The 18,997-nt window shown below is 35.8% G+C and overlaps 1 protein-coding gene across 1 annotated transcript; it reads left to right on the forward strand.

Moving 5' to 3' along the window:
- Positions 1-5,927: 5,927 nt before the first annotated feature.
- Positions 5,928-12,368, forward strand: scd-2 (ALK tyrosine kinase receptor homolog scd-2). Its single transcript, NM_072284.4, has 22 exons — positions 5,928-6,139; positions 6,185-6,242; positions 6,641-6,820; positions 6,875-6,979; positions 7,026-7,117; positions 7,162-7,289; positions 7,336-7,481; positions 7,619-7,756; positions 7,799-8,133; positions 8,189-8,322; positions 8,368-8,513; positions 8,556-8,806; positions 9,089-9,659; positions 9,708-9,827; positions 9,916-10,032; positions 10,082-10,230; positions 10,284-10,525; positions 10,576-10,702; positions 10,753-10,955; positions 11,075-11,595; positions 11,736-11,986; positions 12,040-12,368. Exons 1-22 carry the CDS (start codon positions 5,972-5,974, stop codon positions 12,121-12,123), a joined length of 4,266 nt encoding a protein of 1,421 aa, NP_504685.3. The 5' UTR covers positions 5,928-5,971; the 3' UTR covers positions 12,124-12,368.
- The last annotated feature ends 6,629 nt before the right edge of the window (positions 12,369-18,997 follow it).

Raw genomic sequence — 18,997 nt, forward strand, 5'->3', positions numbered from 1 at the left:
ATTGAAATACACAATTAGACGTTCCCGGAAAACACGCATGCAACCAACTTGTAATCGAATCATTTTTTCCTCATTCCTCTCTATTCTCCAACCATTTCACCTACCACGATGCGAGGAGAGTTGAATTTTAATTTTTCTATTTATTATTTGCTGTTGTTGGAATAATTTCCATCGCTATTCGCTCATTTTGTTTCCTTTCTTGTTCGCTCATATTCCTCTCCCTCAAAATCGTCATTTCGAATTCGCACAAGCATTTTCTTTCTATGTTCTCGCGCTCAAATACGTTGTAGCAGAAAAACATATGAAGCAAGACAAAATCATGTGATAATCAGTGACTGCTTGAGAGCACATTGGTATCCACTAGCAACACACTTTCTTCCATTAATCTATCTTCTTCTACTTTTGTTTCAATTGTGCTTAAGAATACAATTCGATGTATAAAATGAGCAGAAATGTGGTGTACACAAGTCACAAAACTTGTTATTTTGCTCAATAGTAACCAAACAACCTGTGATTTCATTAGGTGATGGTAAGGTTTCAATTAGAATGCGGTTGGATTGACGTGCGATGGTTAATTGCTTCCTGTTTTTGATTTGAAAGTTAAAAGCCCAAAATTAAGTTTTAAAAAAATCAAATATTTTTCATTCATCTCTTGTAACTCAACAAAGAACTTTATACTTCAATAACTCATTCAAACTTCAAGGTTGACGAAACCATACTTACCAGCTTGCAAGAGCTTTGTTTTTTATTGAAAATATATAAGGAACTATTAAGAGTAGGCCAAAAAGCCTAAAAAAATCATCCAATATATTTAACCTCTGGAAATATGTTATCTAAAAGTCTTATCAGATTCAGATGCTTTCGAATCGCGTACTGTATAAGATAAATCTTTTCGATAAAATATCCTAAAAGCCAAATTCCACTGCTTTTATTCTATTAGGTTGAACCGGAAGTCTTTGTGACTTGTTCAAACGTTTATTTCTCGAAGCAAGAGAAACGACAGGATAAATTTTATTTGCTATCATTATCAACAATATACTGCCAACGTGTGGGTAACTTGTGAGTGCCCTACTTATAGAACCCTTCCAGGCGCAAGTCGAAATATTGCTTGAGTGCCATTTCGACACTTCCATGGGTATTGAAGGTTCTTTCCCAGAGGTCACGAGTTATACCTGAAAACAATCAGTATTCAGATGGAGCAATGTCTTGAGAATACGGTGGGTAAAGGAGAACCATCCATCCACTCCTGACCAGTCCTTGCAATATTTGTTTCAAGCCGTAGGGACGAGCGTTGTTTTGTTGTAAATATAGTTGCTTGTCCATCAGGGGTGAACGATTGAAGACTTTCTTCAGGTTCCGTGGTTAGATAATGTAGAGGCCCCCAGTAGTTATTTTGCTATCAGGTAGCAGTTCCCTGTAGATGGGGCCGTACACTCCCCACCACACTGTGAGGATGCCTTTTTTGGGGTGAAGGTCGGGTTTGGCGGCATCCTGTGGGGTGTCTCCTTCTCCAATCCACTGGTCACGCTCGTGGTTGTTCTCGTAGAGGACCCACTTCTCGTTTCCAGTGATGAGTGGGTCCAACCATCAATCGCCCCCGTAGAGAATGAGGAGGGAAAGGGAATCATCCACTCAAAAATCAAGCTTGGCTTGTGTCAAGGTGTGAGGTATGAATCAACCCCTAATTTTCTTTATTCCGGGAGCTGCCAAGCCCTGTACGATGTTGGTTTGATGAGACCCAAGTGCGGTTGACAGCTCACGGGTAATTTGGAAAGGATCCGTTGCCACGGCTTTCTTCAATGCATCCAAATCCAATTTATGGGGTCTCATGATCCTCGAGAGAAAAGTCGTCCTTGTCGAAGCGGTGGAACCAATTGTGTATGATATTATAGTGATGGGCATGTGTATGATAAACATTCTCAAGGAGACTATCTAAATCCTTCATCGTGGTATGAAAGAGGAAGAAGTACAGCAAACTATGTCGGATGTGGATGGCACTGTTTACATACATCGTTGGCTAACTAAACTCAGGTCAGAGGGAAGGGAATGGGGTGTTTTTTAAAATGAAGTTCCTTTACTCGTTGTTATACCCTAGCAACATAGGAACACCAAAGTGCAACTGCGGCGAGCGGTGGAGAAGCAAACCCAGTCACAAAGACTTCCGGTTCAACCTAATAGAATTGTGTTCCTATTCCAATTTGACATGAGCTATGGCCGTTGTAGCTGTCTTCGAGCTTTTCAAAAATTCATGCATCTCCAATTGTTATTGCCATTTGAACTTTCAAGCCCCATTCATTCACACACACCGAACCCGTCTGTCATCTGTTCGGGTCTCCATTTTCAGACAACTCTTTGAAGCACGACGTCTTCTTGTTTACCACTACTTGTCCTCTATCCTTCATGCCGTAGGTTCTTTCACTCTACATACACACTCTGCCTTTTTTGTCTCTTTTGGTTTTCCCCTCGTTTTCAGCCTATATCCTCCCTCTCTAGTTTTCTGCATCTGAATCTGTCGCCATTCCTCTCTCACGCCTTCTGGAGTACGTTGTGTTTTGCTTTTCTCCAATGACTTGGAGCGAGCGACGAAGAAGCTAATCAGTCACAAGGAAAATGTGCACTTTTGATTAAAGCCATCTCTCCGTTTTCACACATTTTTTCGTATATCTATCTTCAACTAAAATGATGATTCTTTTTGTGTTGAATATTTAACAAATTTAGAGATCTATTTAGCGCCTGTAACTTTTAAATCAATTTTTTGTCTAACTTTATTATTTTTTGTACTTTTATCGCTTGTCCAAATTAGTCAATAGAGTATTGAATGCACCTTGACAGCTGAGAAAATATTTTGTTAGATGAGCAAAGTCATAGCATCCCACATACTTTTCAAAAAGCCGGACAAGCGAAGCCATGAGTTGTCGACGGCTACAACTATTTCTGAATTGAACATTTGGAATAAAAAACTGTTGCAATTCGCATAACTGTATAAAGCTTTCTTTGCTAGATATTCTTAGCTTCCTGCTTCCTACGTACCTACGTACCTACCTCCATCCATTTTCTACATTTTGGCGTATTTTATCGTTAGATAGGTAGGCATTTTGCGTGAAAATCTGTTATTTTGGAAATTGACATAGGCATAATTTATAGGATTTTTGCTGTTTTAAACCACAAGTGTTTAAAGATGAAGCAAGTTATTTTGTAAATTAGTCTTATTGAACGATTTACCAAAAACTGCTCAATGGTTTGCTTCGAAGTTCTAATACTTTCCAATAAAATGCATAATTTTGTGATTTCTCAAATGTTTCCCAAAAAATAAAAATCGAAAAGATAATCCAACATCATGCACTTACTTCTCTTTTGAGGATTTTCCGGAATTTATAATTCTTTTATGTCTAGATTTCGCACCTACGGCTTTAATGTTTGCTCTCATATCTATCCGTCTCTTCTCAATTCTTTTGATGAAGATTCTCCCCCGTTTCATAATTTTTGCATGTTTTTATTAGACCAGAAAATCCACGTCACTCGGAATATGAGATCAGATCAAATTCTAAATATATAATTTGTTGTCGATTCTTTGAATTTTTGACTAATTGAACATATCTCCCAACGGGAATTGTTACTCATTTCGAATTTTATTTTTGGACTCGATTCTCTAACATCGTTCTCGTCGCACATGATCAGTTTTTCACGTGATTGAATTTCTCTCCAATTTCCGAGAATATTTTATGAGCCAGAAAAATCACAATACTACAAAATGAGTTAGCTATAGCTAGAAATGAGCCTTCGAAGATGTGTCACTTTGCTGTCCTTTTTGAGGGAACAAACAATATTGTTGAAAAGACAGAAATGCTTTTTTGTTGAAATGTTCAAATTGATAAAAACGAACATTAATTGTTTTTCACAATTTTCCAAATTAATATATTTCAATTGCTTCACACACGTATGCTGATTCAATTGTTCTAAGAGAATTTGTATGTTTGAAGTTCAATAGTTCAATAGTATAATAGTTCAAACTTTGAACTATTATAACACTTCTTACAGCTCAAAAAATGTGCTTGTTTATGTGGAATATTAATCTGATCAGCAACGCTCTTCTGATGTTGAAGCCGACAATTTGAGGCCAAACATCTTACATTCGACAGTAAATATTTGGGGATTAAGACTTATGTTTTGGTAGTTTTTAGGCAAGGTAGTATGCATCTTAGAAAACTCTCAGGCGATGTTTATTCATTTTGTCTAAATATTTCCAGATCCGCAGAACCATTAATGGAGTAGAGCCATCAAATTCATATCTTTATATTTCAGTGCATAGTATAACTCTATCTTTCTTTCAACTAAAGCTTTGAACTGTGCACCCTAGATGTGGAGAGTCTAATTTAAGCGGAACAGGGTTTGATGTTCGAATCACGAAAGCGACCGTTCGCGATCAGCACCGATTGAGAGTCGCGGTGCGCGCATTGAGCTCACTTTTAGTGGCTCTTCTTATTTTTCTTTTTTTCTCACGTCATGAGTATTCCTTTCAGTAGTACTCATTGCAAGTCTAGTCTTGAATCCTCTCAGTCTCCCTATTTTTTTCGTCTGCAATTTTCCCCTTTTTTGTCTAGTTTGTTCATCTTTTCCTCCGTCACCAGACTGACCAGCTCATGCCCACATCTTCTGATATATTTGTTTTCTATCCCTATCTCTCTGTCTTTTTCTCTGTCCCTTTCTTCATATGTTAATACACTTCATATGTTTTTCTCTCTTTTTCTCCTGTCAGTGAAAGCCAAAAGTGCGTGGCGTGGGCTCGGGGAGCTGAAACGAAATGAGTGGCGAACCGGTGTGAGCGTGCCGTGTGAGCTTTTGTTGCTGCTCCTTCTATCCCTATCCATTTTGGTGTTAATGCCATGGAGAGAATGTTTGCATGATATATTCCGCGGAAATTGGGAATTGGCACCGCGGATCAAAAATTAGAAGACTTTTGAGAATGAGAATAAGAAGAGTAAGAAATGGGTTAAGAGCGGCGGCGACGACGACGACGGCGGAATTTTCTCCTCTCGACGAATTAATTAGAGATGGGAGCAGGAGAAGAGGGTGAGCAGAGACTTTGTGCTTTTTTCCTTTCCTTCAAAGATTCTCTTTTCTGCAACTTTTTTCGCTGTTTCTCTTAAGAAGTCTACCTTCTCTATCCGTTGTCTTCGCCGTCCGTCAAATGTCATGTCTATACCGAATTAGTCGGGTGAACAGCAGGTGGTTTTGTCACCGCCCCGTGTTTTTTCCCGATGGCAAATTTAGATTGAATTCATGAAGCCTGATTTATTTTGTGCAAATAAAGTCTCGTTTCAGGCATCTTTATATGTATTTGGAATATTTTTTTTATTCTAATTTATTCCGTTCCTGTTGTTACTTTCCGAGAAATTATATAGATTTACCTCAACAACTGAAACGTTTTTTTTCAATTGCGAAACTCAAAGTAGGTGGACCAGAATTAATTAAAACTCACCTCCCTCAATAGTTTGAATAATTTGATGAATTGTTCTTGTTGTTTCTGATGATTACTTACTGATTTCCAAAACGCTTGCAAAAATACTTGAGTGAAACCAAAATTAAATGAAACTTTATAGAAAACTCCTGCAACTTAAATCGGGCATTTGTGAAAAGTTGTCAAAAACTGTAAGAAGAAAATATTAAAAGTAATGAATGGACACGACATGTTGCTCAACTTTTACTTAATTTTATGTGGCAGCGAGCCCACAATTTCCTAACAATTTTTTGACAAACGTTTTCCTTTTTTCTCCAGTTCATAAGCGTTCTTCACGATCTTCTATCTTCTCCCAGTAATCCGCCTCTTCTTGCTCCACTAATCTTTCCGAATATTTCATATCCCGTGTCTCTTGCTCCCCCCACCCTTCTCCTCCTCTTCACGCTTTTTTTTTTGATACATTTCCCATTTTTAGATGTCACTTCATTTCCATTAAAGTAGCGAACCAGTAAGATGCGTAAACGAAGACTATGGTGGTTTGTAGTCCTTTTTCGTGTCACACTGGTTGGTGCCATTTTGCCAAATGAGACGTTCGATGTGAGACGATACTATGCGGATCGATTCCTTATTGAGGATGAAGAAAATGGATCTTCAAGATCATATTATATTTCCGCAGAATCAGTAAGCTGAGTAGTTAGTGAGTAAATCTAAATTAACCTCTTTCAGAAAGCAAAAGCTGCAGAGCAATTCGCACTACTAGCACCCAATTGTTCATTAACTAGCGGTAAGTTTTTTTTTCTGTTGTAAGATCTACTTTCAGAAATCGTGAAAAAACAATTAATTGGACAATAAAATTAAAACTTTTTTCATTCACTTTTTTTTTCATTTAACTAACTTTTTACTACTTTGAATTTTGAATAAAACGTAGTATTTACATAATTGGCAGTGACAGACATTTTCAACAAAAAACCAGATTTCAATCGACATAAAGACAGATAAAATAACTTTAAAGCTTAACAAACTCAAAAAAATTCAGTTAAAAACATTAAATTGAGACTAAACGGAAATGATATCTACATATTATTGGAAGTTTCAAATTTGATGGCAAATGGTTTATGTTTCAGTTTTTTATCCTTGCTAGACTATGTTCTATGTAGTTCCTTAAGAAAATGCTATTTTCAGACATTCAAGAAAACACTTGCAATGAGACAAGCTCATTTTGCGATCATCGAGTTGATTCGACTTACAAAACATATCATTATGAGCAAGAAAAATGCAACTGTTTCATAGAAACTTGTGACGAAGAGACCAACTCGACAGAATTAATGGTCTTGTATCCAGACTGTTATTGTGGAAAACGAGGTAAAAATAAAACTTACAAACTATACATATGATTGGAACGCAACTGTTTTTCAGAGAAACATTGCGATCTGAGCAAAGAAAAGTGCCATTGGACTCCAGATAGTGATCATGATGATTTAAAATTTGAAGTTTTTGAGTCATCTAATAAGGTCCTTTTTGGTGAGTTAATTAAATAATGTCGCCGATAAATTCTAATTTTGTATAGATTATATGCTGCAAGCTGGTTCAGAAAAGGCAAATCTCAAAATGAACAAGGTTTCGATGGTTAGCAAGTTTTTTAGGCAAAGTGGTTTCAACGTAAGTTGACTTGAATCGTTAAATACCAGAAACTGAGATTTCAGTGTTCGTTACGATTTATGCATCACTTCACTCATCAATCCTCAACATCTCGACTTGTCGTAAGATCCATTTTGCAATCTGGGGAAAAGAAAAACCTATACGAGCACTGGCTGAAACCAGCCAGCGTATTGTGAGTAAAATGAAGAAGGGACAAACCAAAAGTATTTCTCTTTCAGTTGGGTGCCGGTCCAGGTTGCGATTGGATCTTACGCAGAACCATTTAAAATTTCAATAGATTGTGAGACTGGATTTCCACCAAAGAAGAAGAAAAATAAGCCATTCACATGCAGTATAGCAGACATCTACTTTGAAAACTGTGGTGGTGAGTAGTTGAAAAAACTTGCAGCTCATAACTGTGATAAAAAATAACATTTTAATTACAAGTTAGACAAAAAAAACCGGTAGAAAATATTTCGCCTCTCAACAATTATTTAAAAAATCGAAGACAACTTTTTTTAGAGATTCGAGACCCGATTGAGCAATGTTCTCGTGGTGATCAATTTCTATGCTCTATATCTGCTAACACACGGTGCCTCCAAAATGCTCAATGTGATTCACGAATTGATTGTGACGATGAATCTGATGAAATGGACTGCGGTACTTTTATAATTTTTGATTGAGAATAATCACCTTTTTTAGGAAATATTAATGGGACAATGTGCGACTTTAATGGTCAGGATTACTGTAACTCTTGGTACCAAGTTACAAATGTTACTGATTACCATGAAAGACTATCCGAACCAACTACAGTTGCCCCTTTAAACAAATTGAATGAAGTACCTCTACATCTATTCCGCCTGCAATCGCCGTCAGCGAAAATCAAGGAGGCTATGCGAGGATCAGGGAATATGCTGGTTTTTGATCACAAGCCAAACCCTTTGACTAGAAGAACATCAGCTTTAGTCTCACCAGAACTACCAAGAACAAATCCAGAAGCATATGATGAGAAAAGTCCATTGTTTAAGTCGTGTAAAGTAAGTTTCAATTCGTTTAAAAAATTCTTAAAATTTGTGCACATTACTAATTTAGCTTCGATTCTACCTTTGTTCGCGAACATACTCAAAAGTATGGCAAATATCTGTAATATCAAAAGGAATCAATCCGATGGAAAGTGGAAGAACAATAATTTATGAAGCAGGATATACTTTGATCCCAAAAGAAAAGTGAGTTTTCTCATACTATTATTCTGTTAGCAAAATTAATTTCAGTTGTACCTGGGAAAGAGTATTTGTGAATATACCAAGACAAAATGCAGGATTTCGTATTGGAATATTTGTGACAAATTATTTCCCTGGTTCCGAAGAGTATGTGGCAATCGATAATCTATCCTTCAGTCCTACCTGTTTTGAAAGAGGTTTGCAATAGGGATCCTGACTGTTCTAAAGAAATATTTTAGATATTAATCAGTCAACTTGGGACATCCCCGATCTTTTCATTAATACATGTGGAGCTTCTGGGTTTGAGCAACCACAAAACTGCGATCACAATCGAGAACTTGATGGTCAAACCGGTCATTTTCTGAAAGAAGACGGAACTCAGCAATGGACAGTTCCTGTTACAGGATTTTATAGGATGGAAATATGTGGAGCTGGTGGTGGTTCAAACTCAAAAGCATCGGGAGACACTGGAGATTGTGTCACACTTCAGGTTAGTTATTCAAACGTTTCAATTAGCATTTTAAGCATTTTCAGTTCATAAAGTAATTTTAGAAGGTACGAGTATTCCCGAGTATCTTCGAAAAATGTTAGTCATATCACAAACCAATTGGGGAACAAATTTCTATATTTACTGACATTACATATAATTTCGTTAAATCAAGTTCAAAAAGCAAAAAAAAATGGTTGAACAATTGTCCTGATCTTTTTGAACTTATGACATGTTTAAAATAAGAAAAAGTTAAAATGAGACCGTGAAATAATAATATTTCAGGTTCACCTGATCGAAAATCTCTCCCTGCGTATGCTAATTGGTCAAATGGGAGAAAGTCCATGCTTCACGGAGCACGATGATGAGCTTCGACCTTCTTCATGCTCAAAAATCAGCCACAACTACGTGTATGATGGAAAACGAGGGGCTGCTGGTGGCGGAGCAACTCTGCTAACCGTTGAAAAAGATTTGTGGAATGTTGTGGCTGGCGGTGGAGCTGGAGCATCATGGGATGGTTTTGACATGGAAGTCGGTTATGGAGCATCCGCAATTCATGTCAAGCCAGATCAAAGGTGTAATGAAACATGTAAAGCCGTGTCGCATACTGATTTTATCGTTGAACGACGCGATAATCGATGTCCCGGCGAAAAAGGTGAAAGCACAGTGTTCGGAGGATTCGGTGGAGGTGGGAACTCATGTGGAATGCTCGGTGGCAGTGGTGCAGGATATCAAGCAGGAAATCCGTTTGGGAAGAGTAGAGCGAGAAGTGGATCAAGTAATGTGTCCATTGACTTTTCAAAATCGCCCATTTACTATCAATCCGAAAGACTTGACGAAGGTTATATCAAAATTGGTAGGCAACAATTACTTTGAAGCACAGTTTAAAAACTTTTTTATTCAGCATTTTGCCGCAAACGTTGTGAACCTCCAACAGTGTGTAGGTTCCGAAAAGATTACTTTGAAGAAGAGTACTGTGGCTGTCCTGATGGATCAAATGTCACTGACACTGAGGAAGCTTGTGGTAAGAACAGTTGAACTTTCATCATTTTTTTGAAATTTGATTCTTCAACAAACTAGTTTTGAAAACAATAAAATAACGCCCATTTAAGCTTTTCCTCTGGTATGCCCTTCATCATCGACAAACCAGTACCGCAATTTTACCTACGAACCATTTTGTCTTTGCAACAACGGGAAGGAAATTTATGACGTGTACAACGATACTTGCGGTTAGCTTGTTCAACATTTCAAAGTGGCTCACTAAATCTTACTTTGTAGAAGAAATCCAAATTTGGACCTTGTACAACATTACGTTTTTGATCTTCGCGGCCCTAACGATCATTGGTGCCTTGTTCGTTGTTTATCACTACCGTAACCGCGAGAAGCAGATGAAACAGGAAATCTTAGATCTCACCCAAATGAAATCAGTAAGCAGCGGATTACCACTAGACCGGAATCTTATGATTTTCATTTCTTCCAGCCGGATTACCTTTACGATGACATCTATTTCGGTCGAACGACCAGAAAAGCTGCTCTCGACTCTTTACCATCAATATCAAGAGATTCGATTGAAAGGGGAAGAGTGCTGGGAAGAGGAAACTTTGGTGAAGTTTACTACGGGGAATATAGTGGTGTCAAGCTCGCAGTAAAAATGATTTCAAGGACGTTCTCAGCCAGCCAAGCGTCGCAGTCAGATTTCTGCAACGAAGCGCTTTGTATGGGGTAGGAAACATGTCTTCTTGTTAATTTCTTAATTTATCTCCCTACTTTAGAACATTCGTGGATGAGAATGTAGTTCGTCTGATTGGAATTGACTTCGAGAAGGTCCCATATATGATTGCACTTGAGTACATGGAAGGTGGCGATTTACTATCTTTTGTGAAGGAGTGCCGTCCCAACGTAAGTTTTCATGCATATATTTAAATCAAAAAAGTTGTTTTTTTTTCCAGCAAGTATCACTAAATCCATTCCAATTGGCAATGAGTGACTTAATTAAAATATGTTGTGACGTGGCAGCGGGTTGTAAATGCCTGGAAACATTTGGATATGTTCACAGAGATATCGCAGCACGAAATATTTTACTCACAACAAGAGGACCGCAAAGAGTTGCAAAAATTGCTGATTTCGGAATGGCAAAAGAGATTACATATGGGTAAGTGGGTTATTAGAAGCCAATACTCTAATCTATTCAAAAATTATATTTCTAATGTATTCAGATCCTAATTGGATTAACTTTCAGCAAATCAGTGCATTTAAACATAAATATTTCAGGACTGAATACTACCGGATAAATGGGCGAACAATGATGCCAATAAAATGGACTCCACCTGAAGCATTCATCGACGGTGTCTTCACAACAAAGTCTGACATATGGAGCTTTGGAGTTCTATGCTGGGAAGTATTTTCTCTTGGAGTTGTCCCATATCCAAACCGACGTAACGAAGAGGTGATGCTCATGCTGACAGAAGGTGCTCGTCTAGAATATCCATATGGTATTCCCACAAGAGTCTATCAATTGATGCGTGACTGTTGGAAGACTGCTGCGGCTGATCGACCAAAGTTTGTGGATGTCGTCGAGATTTTCCAAGACATTCAAGATGATCCGGCCTCTGTTGGCATGCCTTTCCCAATTCATCCAGCCGTTCGAGCAACATTTGCACATTCGCAATCCACGCCAGTCTCCGTGGAGACACCAATGACCGCAATGACTGAAATCTCACTGAACAGTACATTTACAGATGCTTCTACGGTGAAAGTATCTGCACAACAAGACATGCAGGATAGAATCCAACGTGAGTAGTAATTCAGAAAATAAAAACTATAAAATTTGTTAAAACACAAAAATTGCAAGAAGCGATAGTTTAAAAGTTAACCGGAATTTTTAAAAATAACAAACCAATGTTTTCAATTGTTCAAAATTTTGAAATTTCAGTGCACGAACTGATGCTAACTCGTGAGCATCCATACACTTCGGAGCTCACATCATATGTTGTAAATAGTATTCGAAAAGATCTCGCAAGAGTCCAATATGAGAATGGATTGACATCGGTTCCACAACCAGAGTACCTTTCACCGGAAAACAACGACGAATCCGTTCAATTGATTCCTCAAAGTAACACTGTTACTGATCAAACCCCACCAACATCTTTAATTGATTTGAATAGACTCGGTGTGCAAAATACGGTGAGTTTGAATTAAAACTTGGCGGTTATAAGTTAATATTGTTGAAATTCCAGGGTCCAACACTACACCGGCCAGACTCTCTGAACTTCAACGATCCATACAGTAGTGTTCCGTTGCTTGAATGTCAAACCCGCTGATCTATTTTTTTTGTACCATCTGTGACCAAAATGGGTGTTCTAGCCATCGGGTCTTGTCCAGTTATATTATCATGATCTCTCCCCCATCTGTGTGTATGTTTCCAAATTCCGATTCATCACATATCCACTCCTCGGAACAAAGCATACTCATTTTAGGTATCTTTTTCCGTTCAGTCATCTGAAATGTTTATTGTATGTATATAGAAATTTTCATAGACCCTTGTGAATAAATGCCATGTATTTTCAACTTTATAGTTGTTTGATTTCAGAAAACGCTAAAAATGCAATTTTTCCAGAAATTCTGGAATTGTTTACAAAAACACAAGATTAAGCAAATAATCCGGTGTTTATTTTTTACCAAAAATTATTTTTGCAGAAAGAATAACTAATACTTTTATGTGTATTAATTAAGAGTATAGCCAAACAATTGCAAATAATTTGAAATTTGTCGTCCATTAAAAAATAGGCTGAAGTTTTGGAAATCTAGTTGCAAGAGATTATACATCCTATTAACTATGTAGTTGCCTTTGTCTTTATCAGACAACTTCAGCTTCAAAAAGTTTAAAATTACGTTTAAAAAATATAAAATCTAAAAAATTGGCGGTCAGAATGTATGTGATTTTTTTTAATTGACCGACATGGTGCCAAAAAAGGGCAAATTTTTGTTTATCTGCCACAAAAAAAATTCACAGTATTAAATTAATTTTTCCTACTTATGTACATTATATTTTGAAAATTGACACGAAAAAAAACAAGTTAAATTCCTTTACATGTACATTTGAACTACCTGCGAGCACGCCAACCTGAAACGTGCAAGGTGTGATAATCTAGCTGATGTGACAACAATTGTCATGGTCCACTTGATATGTCATGGCAGAAACCTCATAAAAAATATTCGGCGTATTCTGCGATCAACAAGGATTACAAAAGTAGATATTTACTGACCGTTGAACGAATTGTGTAATAAATCTTACTACTTATCCGCCGGCGACACAAACTAATAGACACATTGCTTTGAGAAATAATCCCTGGATTTGATCTCGATGTCAAATTTTGCAAAATTATTGAGATTACGGAAAATATTCTAAACAACTCAGCGCTATCTTTCTAATACTAGTCTTCACATGGAATTTTTAGAGCTCTTACTTAAAAACGTGATCTAAAGTAGATCTCTGAAGTTTCAAGTACTTTCTTCATTACCGTCTATTCACAACGTTACACCTAAATAATACTTTGTTACATATTTTTTCCTGAAAGGTCTATAAATATAGTTCATCTTGTTTTCTGCGAAGATCCCCTTTCATGTACATAAAACTCGAAATTTCATTTGCAGAAAAATGCATCGGAATTTTAATTGGAACAACTCATACTTTTCTTCGATCCTCACCACGAAAGGATGCATGACGTTTTGATCAAAGTCTAAAATATCTTTAAAAATATGAGTAATAGTTGGGAAACCAAAAGGAATAATTTTACGATCAAACTACTAGGCTCGGCAATTTTCTGCAATTAGCGTTAGCCTTCTCAATCTTCCCATTGATTTCATTCAAGAAATATTATTTCCAATGGATTTTAATCAGACCGAAATAAACAGAACAAGTTCTAAGAATTCATCGACTAGGCTGATATATTTTTATTTAGTTGTATATTTTGTACTTTTACCGACCTAGTTCAAATACCTGCCTGGATTCTATTTTCAATTTGATCAAATAAAACTGATCAGCAAAGTTCTTGTTTTTGCACTCTAGGGAGTTGGTTTCTAACTCAGAAAAAAACAATGTTCAAAAGCATAAAATCCAGGTGATTTCAAATCAACTCATGGTCGTACCATATTTTCGTATATATAAACATTTTAAAATTAAGTTTAAAATACTAAAACAATTAAAAATTCAAAAAATTGAAGTTTGATTTCAAAACATGTGCATTTTGATTTGATGATCTTCGTCGTTGCAACTTCCTTCTCATTTGATCTATTTTAAATTCTCCTCAATCAAATCCAAATATAATCGATCATCAAACATGTGTGTGTGTGTGTGCTGCCCACATAATTTATAAAAGGCACAAAGTACCTTGAGTTCTTAGTATTTTTTCGTTGCAGCATGCATTAGTTGTTATTATTCTACAAAGAAGAAACCAGGTGCAAATAATTATTCTGCATAATTAATCGTGATCAACATTCAAACTCTTTGAGCCTGAATGTGAACCTGATCATTTGTTCCAAAATTATGACTTAATGAATCACTTTTCAGTATAAAAAACCTTCAATTTACACTCGAATATCATTTTGATCAGCTGCTGGTCTAGTTTTTTGAATGGTTTTTAAATTAAAGCATCTTTAGTGTGAAGCCAAACTTTTGAATCTTCTTGACAGAGTTCTCATACTTTTTTGGAGCTCGAGCGCAACTCCTGGGAAAACTTTTGGAGTTTCCTGTCAAATCTCGGCAACTAATTCACTAAAATTATTTGAAAAATATTTAGCGACTTTCTGGTAACACTTTGTAACCTTATTTAGGATGCTATTCATAAGTCGTCAACAGTTGCCAAAAGTTTAAGCTACATAGGGAGGCTAATATACATTTCCATGATTTCCATTTTCCGTTTAATTTCCTCTTCCTGTACTAGACAAAAAATGATCTTCGACTTTATAAAATGTATGAAGTATCCGATTTTGTTTCTGTCTTGAACTAACCTCAATGAAATGATGATATATATATTGCCGGGCGAATGAAACGTATCTTGCACCTTCGCACATTTCTATCGTCAGTTGTCGTTTTTCTTTTTTGCAATATATGAGAAAAAATGAACATTATTTTTCCCATATTTTTCATATCTCTTTTTTATATTTGCTTTCGGCTTTTTGTTGGTTATTTCACTGTGCAAAAGAATTGTTCTTTGTGTGTTGTCATGCTTTCACACAAAAATCTATTCAATCATTTGATTTGTTGAATTTTTCCATCAAATCAATGGTCTGTAGATTGTTAGATTTGGTAGACTACCCTAAACCTCTTTAATCAGAATTTGGACTATAAAGAGACTAGTCATTCAAATAATGTGCTTATCTGTGCTCAATCCTTCAAAGAAGCCATAAACGAATTCATCAAAAATAACTTTTTTCAACACAGACTGTTCATATAAAATTTAAATTTCTTTGAAATCCAGTTCTTTTATTTCTACTCGTATTCTCTGAAATTCCCTTGTTATTGAATTTTTATCGTAATTTTAATCTTTAAACGGAACGTTTCATATTCAAATAAAGAGAAAATATCAGTAATCACTAGCTAATTCAGAAATAAATCGACCCAAATTATTCATATTTTTCCAAGACGAAAAACAAGTCAAGAATGATAAATTGCAAAAATAATTGTATTTCCTGTTTGTCTGAAAATTGTTTTATTACTCGTTTTTCTTTAAACTGCCCCCGCCCCAGTGTTCGTCATTTGAAAACTAAATACTGTGCTCCACAATTTATATGTGCCTACAACGAAACGTCAATCAGTCGTTCCGCACTTATAACATTTGATTCAAAACTAAAACTCGGCAACAGTAATAAGAAAACACATAAATGAGCAAAAACCATAGATGTAGCCGATAGGTCGAATTCATAATCTTGTTGCTTCGTACTTGTGATATTTAATTTTTAGTACTTTTTCTGATTGAATACCGAAAAAGTAAACCACGATTACGATCAACTTTATATACAAAAATTTACACATGTAATTTATTTAATTTAGTCTACGACTCTCAGATCCCAGAGACCCAAATTTACCGCACCTTCCGGAGATCAAACAGAGAGCGGGAACTTTAACTACAAATGGGTCATTCCCCATCCAAATAGCGTTCTGGAGTACGTGCGTAAAACATTAAAACTTGAAATATAATATATAAATAGGTTAGTTCGGTTTTGTTGGTTTGGATTCAAACATCTATCTTTAACTGAACTGTAGTTGAATATTTGCTGTTTAGTTTTTTTGTTTTTGATTTGCAGTTGCTCATAGCACGCAATCTTTTGTTTCTACTTTTTCGGCAGACTAGAATTGTATTGTTTTTCAATAACGACCAAAGTTCAAATTCAAGCAAATAAAGTAAATTCAATATTTATGCATCATCCTAAGGTAACGTTAAAACGATAATTTGAGATGAAAGCTTGATAAGATTTCCGCGCAATATAAGAATTCTGAAAATTTGAACAAAAACTCGCACAAATTGAACCAGAAATATAATAGTAATTGATGTGTTATTTTCACAGTATAATTGCATAACGCTTAACCTAATTTGCCCACTACTGCTGAATGCTCAATTTAAATTTTTATCGGTTCTACCCAAAAATATCAAACGCAAAAATTGAATTTTGTTTCACTGAGACCAAAATAATTGATATACTAATCTCTTCTATAAGAACGTCACTTTGTCCGATTATGTTAATAGTGTTTCTGGCATCAATACACACGTTTTTCAGTACAATTTCCAATTTGAAACATATTTTAACATGGTTTCTGTTGTGGAAGCCTAGATACAAAACTGAAGCGTTATTTTCATGAATGACATGCTCTGTTTTGATTATGCCATTTTCCTTCGTATTTTTGATTGTTATAGTTCAAAAAGCTCATGACGCGGATAAAAATTGTACTGGGATGTACTCGTTAAAAGCTTATGAATAACAATAACAACAAAACCCTTTTTGTGTGGCTATGATTTTCGTGGAACACCTTGACACTAACACTTTGGAAAATCCCAAGAACTTCCAGGAACTTAAATTTCGAGAGCGGGTTTTTTTCATTTTATGGTTTCAAGTGAGTCGAGTAATTGTCTAATCTGCAGTTTCCAGAAGTTTTGGTATTGAGAAAAATCACAATTTTCTTGAAAACATTAACGGAATAGAATATATAAAAATGAAATTTCTAGACGTCTTATTTGTGTCACAAAGCATACTATTCGAAAACTTATTTCAATAACAAATATCACAACTTTTTGTTTCCCTCACCAATAAGTTTCATGAGGTAATGGTTCCGCTGAAAATTGCTTCATTGAACTCAAAATAGAGTTCAAAATTCTTGACCTCTATACTTTTAAAGTCTAGAATCTCTTTTTTTTAAATTTCGTTTACTCTTTTTCTCTTCGACACGGCCTCATTTTACGGAAATTGGGGACGCGAGAAAAAACAACTTTCAACTTTACTCACTATTTCCCGCTTCTGTCAGATGCAACTCCTTTTCCTAAAAATCAGGAATTTACGTATTTAGAACTAATATTCAAATTCAGCTGTTGTTTTTGTTTTCTTTTACCACGAATTACGATAAAATTTAGTTCGGACCCTCACTTTATGTGTTCACATTAGGCTAATAAACTTCCGCATAGCAAATTTGATTTTTCAATTGTTTTTTTCTGCCACTACAACTATTTCAGAAAATTGTTGTTGAATGAAATTGTGCCAGTTTTATCTGAAAACGTGTGTTTTGTGTTCTCAACGACTGCCTCTTCATACTTAATAACTCTCAATCATAATGAGGGCTGAAACAAAAAATAATGCTGAAATGGAACGCTGAAAAGTTGTAAGGATTTAATGACTTCCTCTTCTTTCGCCTTTCTCTTCTGGTTCCCTTTTCTCATTTGTCTTCTCTTTGCCTGTTAGGTTGTTTTTCATTCCTGATAGGTTGTTTTTCCCTAAATCTGACGTTCTATTCCATGAACCAATTGTTATTTGGTTCGCACTAAACTCAAGAAATTGAATGTTTGTCTGTTTCAGAAGAAACGTTTTATGTGAATGTGGATGAACTTCGGAGAATGCTAGTCAAACTTGATCTTCGGAAGAATTGATTTTAGGTTTTAAAGTTATATGCTATTTTTGTTTCACCCTCAAATCCAAAAAAAAATTAAATATCGCCGTTTCGAAAAACAAAAACCTGAAAAATTTTGAAATTAGCTCAACTTACAAAAGTCACGTCCTCAATTCTGAATTTTTCCGGAAAGCTCTTGTTCCAGATTTTAACAAAGCTAATAAGCCATCTGGAACTTTTTAGTTATCACTTGGGAGTCTAGTTCCAAGTTTTTCGCTTTTCGTTTTATAGCCTTTCACGTAGACAAAGCGACATGTTTGCCTGGTTTCAGGTAACCCAGGCATAACGTGCTTACCTACCATGACCGCCTTATGTTTCAGAATCACCGCGCCAAATTCCAAAGTTTCCAATTGAATTCTCAAAGTTCAGTACGAGCTGTTCAAAAAATTTCCAGATGATCAAAGCGTAAAGCTCACTCGGGTGTTCAGACTTTTTTATCATTTCTTATTTACATGTGAGATTTTTTGAACTTTTGTTTTTATAACTTAATTAAAAAATATATGAAATTTTCTCCGCCATCTTTCCGTAACATCTATTTTCAGAATCTCAATCTCACGCATTACTAATATATTGCAAGTAATTATAATCTGTCTGGACTTTTTTTTTGCAACAAAGTGCACTTTCATTCTTCATGCCAGTTTTTAAAAACGTGTTTTGTAATACTTAAACCCATTAGAGTTGATCTTGGATTAACAAATAGTTTAGATCCACAGTTTAGATAATCCCAAGTGTTGACAAATCTCACTCCAATATTCAATCAGCCAGTTCTGAGAATTCGTTTGTTTCGTTGTATTCCGAGATCATACGAATTCGCTATTTTATCATTGTATTTATGTGATATTGTTTGTTCGAACTCGGAAAACTTTCAGCTGTTCGATTTCCATTTATTTTTGGATTTATTGTAGTGGGCTAAATAATTATTTTGTTGGCTGTAAGATTATAATGGAATTAAGTCCATTTTTCCGGAAAGATTGAAGATTCTTGCCGGAGGCAGTTCCAAATATGTTTGGCCTAGAAAAGAACGGATGTTCGGTCTGTAG

Source organism: Caenorhabditis elegans, chromosome V, assembly GCF_000002985.6.
Source record: "Caenorhabditis elegans chromosome V".
In the NCBI taxonomy this organism is placed as follows: Eukaryota; Metazoa; Nematoda; class Chromadorea; order Rhabditida; family Rhabditidae; genus Caenorhabditis; species Caenorhabditis elegans.